Source organism: Pavona decussata, unplaced genomic scaffold, assembly GCF_977016875.1.
Source record: "Pavona decussata unplaced genomic scaffold, jaPavDecu1.1 SCAFFOLD_2, whole genome shotgun sequence".
Taxonomy (NCBI): domain Eukaryota; kingdom Metazoa; phylum Cnidaria; class Anthozoa; order Scleractinia; family Agariciidae; genus Pavona; species Pavona decussata.
Window position 1 is genome coordinate 384,256 of NW_028145426.1, and position 8,245 is coordinate 392,500.

Here is an 8,245-nt window from a genome sequence, read left to right on the forward strand (position 1 = left end):
CAGAAGGTGCATATGATGGTGGTAAGCAATGTGATAATCAATTAAAGCAAGTGACACACTCGGACAACAACCCACGGTCTGGCCAGTACCTTACGCATACGCACAGCCATATTACCCGGGCAGTGGCAGACAGCCAATGGACAGCTGTTTCGGCCTTGTTAGGCCTCATTTCGTATCCATAAGTATAGGAAATCGAATGTATACTGGTCATTATACACCGGTGTCATTATGCCATCTTTAATTCACGCAGTGAAAGATGTAGGACAAAGAAAAACAAGGCGCCAGGTACGTTGTCTTGCGAAGTATTTTATTATAAACGTTCTCATTCTTAATAAATATTCTATTTACAATATAGTATGTGCTTGTATCGGCGGCAGGTCTGGCGTTTTAAGAGTAAGCTCTCTCATCTTAATAAGTTCTTTGTCCATAACATGCTGCCGTCGCTCTTGTTGTAGCCAATAAAACATCTCGGTCCGATCCATACTCATCTTCTCCAGGTACGGACGACCCTATGAGCATAAATTGAAGACAAAGAACTTCACTCAGCCAGAATTATTCTAAACACTTAGCTAAGGCTATGTTCACCCTTTACCGCTTCCACTCTGGATTCGTAATTCGAATTCGTAATTACTTTTGCGCACACTGTACTTGGAATCCAAACCACTTAACCGTGCAAATCTTGTACTTGCTCTAAAAGCAGTACCGTTGGGGTATGAATACCTAGCGTAACCGACAAAATTTCGATACAGATCCAAGCTGTATAGGTCACAGTACATTTCTGATCCGTGCAAGTTTTGCTCCGGTACTATGTAAACATGGCCTTAGCTGTCTTTCTATGGAGCGTTAAATCTCAATCTCTATCAACTTCCGGAAGACGAGGGTTCTTCTTTTAACACACCCAAAGGTAATAAAAACGAAGAGCAGATTTTGATGCATGGTACTAATTTTCCATGAGACTCTGAGTGCAGCCAACTTAGGGTTCAGACAGCAGCTGAGGTTTTTTAATTCTCACAAGGATAAATTACAACAATGTAAACAAAGGATGGATAAAAAAGTACTGTACAACATGTGCGTTTGAAAAAAAAAAACCTTAGAGAGTAACATGTCACCTCTCTCCTCCGCAGAGACTGCAAAAGGGAGCGAAAAGAAGGGAATGGGAAGAAAAACGGTAATGGAGTGAAAGGGGGCGCGAAGAGCGAGAAAAGGGGAGCCTCTGCCATGGCGCCTGATTTCTGAGGGAGGCTGGAAATGGCAGAGGCGTCCTTTCTCTCTTCTCCCTTCCCATCGTCCCCTGTGCTCCTCGTTATTTCACTCTCTTCAGTCCCTTATCTGTCTCCGCTCGAGCGCGAAAGAGGCCTCTGCGAAGGAGAGAGTGTGATGACTAGGCAGCGAATTATTTTCTTTCCTATTCCGATTTCATTGCTCAAAAACAAACGAACAGAGAAACAAACAATAAAAAAAAGCAAAATCAATAAGGATTTTCGTTCTTATAAATGTTGGGCCACCAATTGACAGTAATAGATATTTCGTTCGCACAGCTTTTCGATATCGCTCCTGTAGAATGGTTCTTGCAGAACATAAACATTACTTGTAATTATTTACATCCAACCATCTGAAAACTTGAGCACTAACTATCCTAAACTCTTCAATTATTCAACAAGTAAAAACAACAACAACAAAAATATCAAAGACAGAGTTTTTAGTTTCACGTTGACAAGAGTCCAAACTCTGCCACATTTTTGGCCGCCAAATATGCGCTGTTATTGCCTCTCAAGCCCTCTCATCTAATGACGTACCTGAAATGTGACGGTATCTCCAAACTGACGCTCCACACCTACAACTGCTCTTCTGACGTCACTCTCAATTTTACACAAACGCTGCAACAAATGGAATTACTTTTTATTGTTAGCCTTCAGCAAAACGGACAACTCCAACATTTTTGTTAATAAGTAACTTTTCGAAAAACGTATTCACGCTAAATAACTGAAAATTTAACAACTATGTGAAGAATACATAAAACAAAGGAAATCATAAAAGATGGGCGATACAGCTTTAATGGGGTGTTCATTTTTATGTTTATGTTTTTCAGCATTTTACCTTAATTTTCTTCTGGAGGGTTTCAAGTTCTCCAAAAGAAACAAAACAAACAAAAACAAAAAATAAAAACAGCAACAACAACAACAACAACAAAAAGCCTCGCCTTCCACCGTATTCAAAAGCCCAAATTGGGGTTTCGGAGAAGGAGATTTTTATTCATAACTTGAAGTTATCTTACTGGTATCCTTCGTTCTAGTCAGTGACTTTCAATTTGTAATAAAAGTCCCGGGTCTTTATTGGAGTAAATATATAGAGGATATTACATGGCCACGCGGAGAAACGAAATTTCTCTTCGAGTGTTGAATATTTTTTAACACGAGAGGAGAAATTTCGTATCTCCAAGCGGCCATGTAATATTCTATTTATTATATAAACACCGATGAAATACCAAACCATTTCATTTTCGCTGCGAAAGGCGCGATTTATTATGTAACCATAGTAACGGCGTTATTTTCACATGTGACAATAACCTGTTATCTTCGCGTGTGAAGATATCAGGTTTTCGCGCCAAAGCTCACCTGGTATTTCACTGTTGTTTATATAATAAAGACCGTTTATCGTCTCCTCTTTTTTCGTGTGAAGTCGAGATCGCACGCTTCGATAGAACGGCTGCTACCTGTCTATACATCCTAACAAGGGCCCCCTCGGTAGTTTTGGCATTCTCCCCAGGTCGCTATCTGTCTATACATCCTTACAAGGGCCCCCTCGGTAGTTTTGGCACTCTCCCCAGGCCGTTCGATCGAAGCGTAGGAACGAGAAAACAGGGGTGCTGTAAACAGTCCAGAATAAATAGGATAAATCCTACACAGTGTTTATAAAAGGATGTTTAGAGTGACAGTCAAACAGAGGAATTAAATGGATTCCAGGTAGAGGTGAAAAATTGAGGATCATGGGTGATTCAAGTTGCTAATTAACATATGGACTCCAAGTCTCCTATCAACCTACAGTGCTCCTCCCTCCTCATTTAAATACAAATTGCACAGCAGGATGTAGCATAAATACAGGGCGTGAGCACTGGGGGCCTACTCATCTCCGAAGCTCTTCCTCATTTTCAAGGCTACCGCCAGGGAGTAACTTAACGTTTTTCCACTTGGCGATATTTCCATCACATTGTTCCCCTTGTTTTACCTTGTCGAACCAATCCCTTGTCTTGGATTCTCTGATTCGCGCAGCTGATGAACCGGTGTTGCCTGGGATAAAAAATGAAGTGAATTTCTTTACGTTAACATTTTAAAATGATGAAGGTTTGGCGTTTTCCTCGCTGAAATTCACTCCAGCAAAAAGATAAGCACACGAAAAAGGAACACAAAAGAAAAAAAAGGTAGTTTACCTTTAACGAAGAATCTGTTTGGATCAGACGCAGTTCTTTCGAAGTCCTCTAGTTTGGTCATTAAACTCTCGCGCTCTAATATTACCTCTGTAGCAACTTCCCAGAACGTCAATGACTGAAACAATAAAACAGCTCCTTGAAAACTACTCGAGATAAATGATAGTCAGTCTCGACTTAATTGAAGCTAACATTAACATTCTTGTATAGCAATATTGTTGAACCCCGCTAACTTGAACTCCCCGCTCACTCGAAAAAAATCCGATTTCCCCTGGATTTGAAACCACTATTTCAGTCATTTACTATCAGATGACTCGAACTCCCCGCTCACTCGAACTAATTTTACTCCCCTTGGCTCGAATTTACGCCGATAACTCGAACTCTGTTTTGAAACTGCGGTCGGTAATCCCCAAAATGTCAGAACATAGCTGATGACGTGTCGAGATCCTTGATCTTTATGGGAGGAGAGGGGGTTGGGCAATTTCGCTGGCATGAATGTTTTTTTAACACCCTAGCTTAAGACAAGAGTTTGTTTTTCGATCACGCAGCACGAATTGTTTTCATTTGCTTTCAGGGATTTCATGGAATTCAGAGCTTACTCGATTTTTTTTTCTTTTTGGTGGTTATGTACGATTTTTTTTCTTTTAGCACTTTTCACTTGCAGTAGTCTTTCTTTTTCTTCTCCTTTTTTTTTTGGGAAATGCCCACCACCCCCCCCCTCCTCCCCATACACCCTCAGAAATAAAATGGTCCGTCCCCAACATGTCCTTAACTAGATCTCAGACTTTGGTTTGTCTTTTTATGTTCTTCAAATTTTGACAAATCAAATCCTGTCCTCAAGTCAAAACAGCTTATTCCGAACGCGAAGCACTAGTTTCAACGTAAAGCCTCATCCTACCTCCAGTAGACAGGCACTGTATGGCTCCGCGCTGTATTTAATCGCCATATCCAGTCTTTGTGCATCAGGCATACACAGTAGTGTCCACACTCTCTCCAAGCGATCTTGAGACGACAGTGAACAAGCCTGAAGAAAACAAACCCAGACAAACTACTTCAAACTACCTTAGACATCAGCTTTTTCTTTACCATGAAATTAACTTTTAAGCTTGAAAATTTATTCCGTGCTTCAGCTAATCCGAAGCTTTTAACTATGGACAAGAGAGGATGAAGACCTTCATCCTCTCTTGCTATGGACCAATGGAGTCGCACGAATAGGACTCTCTACCCTACATACAGGCTTGCGCTGGAAATCCAAACGAACTGCAAGTCTACTCGTAGGTATAAACAGGTTGAAAAAACAGAAATCTCACAACCAAGATCACATTGGTACAGAAAACACCGACAACGTTTCAGTTAATTTGAAAACAACTTCTGTTTAGGATGAAACGTGAGCCGCGTGTAAGGTAAGGACTTTCCCAAAGGACGGTACCTCTTAATACAGAAATACTGTTGCATATTTCATGAATAAGCGGGAAGCAGATCTTAGTGTTCTTAATCCTTGCTAAGATCCTGTCCTGAGAAAGAGTGCTGTTGGTGGCACTGGCCAAACCAAACCCTTCAGAACGACACTCTCCCGGATGATCATATTTTACCGACTTCTGAAAACGACTCCTAGGTTCAAACCATTTACAAAGAATCAGTCATGTTCAAAAAGATGAAAAATGTCGTGGAAAAGGATAGGTTTTTATCGTTTGTGGGTACAATTACGAGTCTCCTGTAGCTCAGTGGTAGCTAGAGCATCCGAACTAGTATTCGGAAGGTCATAGTTGGGTTCGACTCTTGTTAGGAACACTCGGATTTCTTTCTGGTTTTTTTTCCCGAGTATGTCTGTCTCACTGACTGAATAATACATCATTCTCGTTTATTCACCAAGCTTAAAATATACCATCACTGTAGCTCAGTGGTAGAGCATCCGAACTAATAATCGGACGGTCTTAGGTTCGACTCCTGTTGGGAGCACTCGCATTTGTTTTTTTCCGAGTATGCCTGTATCACTCACTGAATAATACATCATTCCCAACAATAATAAAGTGTATAACCGTTTGTGTCACGATATCATCCCCATGCCTGAATCGTTGGACAAAAATTAAAGAGAACTGACCTCGCTTGTGCTGGCTGTTTCTGCCCCTAAAGCAGTATGAGAAGGCTGTGTCATGACTCCTACAGAACTCGCCTTCAATACTCCCTCCAGTCTCTGCCGATCAGAAATGGCAGTCGCGCTTGATCCCGCAGACTGGGTACGACTAACTGAACGAGCCGATGGTGGGGCGGCTGCTCCGGTTGGCTGGTTACTTGGTGTGAATGAACCCACAGGAGGATAGGCATCTTCAAGGTTAGCCAAGAGTTCGTCCTCTAACACAACCAAACACATAAATTAAAAACAGTTACTTGTTGGAACGGTGTCGAGACTACAGTGTAGTGCGCGGCTGCTTTACCACACTCCGTGATGCAACACGTTGTGGGTAAAACAACACTGTTCTAAAAAAAAAAAGCAATAATCACATAACCGCAGGCGGTTTACTGTCTTTGGCGCTGGATATACGTAGTTGCTTCGAGATTTCAACGGTTCAATAGTTCGTTGCGTTTTTTGTGATTGGTTAGAGGGATTACGTTGGTTTTAGTTTCAAGATCCTCAATGGAAGACTGCTCTATTTTATCCTTGAAGAAATCTGATTCGCTGACTGATTGATCAGTAGCTGGTCAGTAGCTCGGGAAGCAGTCCAGGCAAATTTTATTCCTCTCCGTGTTTTGCTGTGTGAAGCTAAGAGACTGTTCCTATACATAACATACATACAACCTTTATTTATACACGATAAAATCAAAGGTAAACCTTGTGAGCTCGTGTACAAACTAAAAATGTAACTGTGTTAGTAATGCCATTCGAACATAGATTGATATGCTTGTTTGTATCGATAAGCTGCAAAAGATGTATTTACCGTTAACTTCGGGCTCATTTCCCAGTCCACCAAGGAGAACACTGTTTACATTCCACACGCCGGGTTTATAGTCAGTTTTAAGCGACTTCAGTTCCGCTAGCTTCTTTTCTCTTTCTCTGTAATCAGAGTTGAGTTTGGTTGCAATAAACAGTTTGATTAGAGGTGATTTCAATTTGTCAGAACTGGCCGGCCAGACCTGTCGATCCGTAAATGAAGTGTACCAATTTGAAGGCGACTGATTCTTCGAGTTCTTCAAAATGGTATATTCCCGGGGGTACATTCTGAGAGTAGTGTGCGCCGGTTTGAAGCAAGTAAAAAAACTGGCATATAAACTATCCTTCAAATTGGTGCACTCCGTTTGAGAAATGATTGGACTGGCCGGCCAGTTCTGACAAATGAAAAGCGCCATAAGTTATCTCTCATGCAATTTCACTAATCAAAACTAATGCCCCATTCACACCAAGGCTTAAACACGTTTAAAAGCTGTTTAGTTAAACACAGTTTAAAATTGTTTCCTTCATAAAAGCTGCTTTCGGATTTTTGTAGACTACAGATTTAGCACAAAATCACTTTATTCCCAATGGCTTCGCACCTTTGTTGCCTCGTTACAGCATGCACCCCTCTTTCTTCGTTGACTGTGAAATAAGCGCCTGCACTAACTAACAGACTAGCGGCTAGCGGTTACCTCATTAAAGCCATCTGAATGGTATCTGGTCGAGCCTCGTCTCCATCTTCTTCGTCATCAGCTTCGTTATCAGAGTCATACAAATGAAACAACAGCGACATGAAGTCGTTTTCCTGTAAGAAACATGGCATGGTCAGTTTTCAAATATGGTTAGAAGCACTGTTCACCAGTGCTATATATCTTCCCTTGCTAGCATTCTGTCCTAAAATGTGCACTGACGTATTTTGTTCCAATCGCCCCACCAAAAGCACCGAAAATCATCGAACAAGAAAAGAAAAACGTGACGACTTCATTGAACAACATTAAAACAGGGAAAGGATTTTTTTTTAAGTAGCGAGGCCTCGAAAATACACCGTTTGGGGATTAGTGTATTCTAAACACTTAAAAATTCTTAAGTTTTGAAAATGTTTAGAACAATTTGCATAATTATTGGGTGAAACGACTTCAAAACAAGTTGCCAAATTACAACGAGCAGGTGTGCGACGATAAGAAGTTCCTTCGATTCACAGGAAACGTCAAAATAATATTTTCAAAGCTGGTTTTTTTAAAAAGTTAGACCAATTTTTTTAAACCTGGCACAACCCATGTCTTTGCTTCTGTTACGTGAGACCTCGAAACTAACTCAACAAGCGCGTGTTACCTGCGTAGAGAGAAACTTGAGGAAGTCATCTGTGGTAATAGTGCTGCGCCACCAGGCCAGCCAGGAGTTGTATGATTTATTTCCATGGCCATTGTCATCACCCATTTTTAACTTTGCCTGAAGTTAACAAACAAACAAACAAACAAAGTAAAGTTTGGAATGAACAGGAATGCCACTTCAGTGCTCTCCCGACTTGCTTATGGTGAAAGCGGCAAATAGAAGTTATTAAGCATTAAAGTTTTCAGAATTACTAGTGGTTGGACCACTCACTTGCAGTATATCCTCTCTTCCAAGACCACCGAACTTTGGGCTGCAAGTAACGTAACAACAAAAATTAGTTTGATTAAGTAAGCGTCATTGACTTCAACCAGAAGCAAATCAGTAAGAATAACTGTACAGTCAGGCGTTATGGCCCCGGTTGCTCAAAGAGCGGATAACTCTATCCAGCGGATAAATCGCTATCCAGCTACCCTGCTAGCAAAGCGTTTCTTTCTTGCAAGCCTTTTAGTATGCACGAAGTCGTTCGCATCTCTGATATTTCTACTAGCAGGGAATATCCA

At 41.1% G+C, this 8,245-nt stretch overlaps 1 protein-coding gene across 2 annotated transcripts in view; it reads right to left on the minus strand.

Annotated features, from left to right (window-relative positions):
- Positions 1 to 286: 286 nt before the first annotated feature.
- LOC146489850 (coiled-coil domain-containing protein 87-like) overlaps positions 287 to 8,245 on the minus strand; it is a 34,745-nt gene continuing 26,786 nt past the window's right edge. For both annotated transcript variants that reach the window (XM_085110257.1, XM_085110207.1), the window contains 10 exons: positions 7,956 to 7,995; positions 7,686 to 7,802; positions 7,046 to 7,158; positions 6,361 to 6,476; positions 5,526 to 5,776; positions 4,323 to 4,448; positions 3,428 to 3,542; positions 3,226 to 3,287; positions 1,797 to 1,877; positions 287 to 509 (listed from right to left, as the gene is read on the minus strand). In XM_085110257.1, the coding sequence (XP_084966383.1) occupies positions 345 to 509; positions 1,797 to 1,877; positions 3,226 to 3,287; positions 3,428 to 3,542; positions 4,323 to 4,448; positions 5,526 to 5,776; positions 6,361 to 6,476; positions 7,046 to 7,158; positions 7,686 to 7,802; positions 7,956 to 7,995 (1,186 nt within the window). In that variant the 3' untranslated portion in view covers positions 287 to 344. The remainder of the gene's footprint in view (positions 510 to 1,796; positions 1,878 to 3,225; positions 3,288 to 3,427; positions 3,543 to 4,322; positions 4,449 to 5,525; positions 5,777 to 6,360; positions 6,477 to 7,045; positions 7,159 to 7,685; positions 7,803 to 7,955; positions 7,996 to 8,245) is intronic.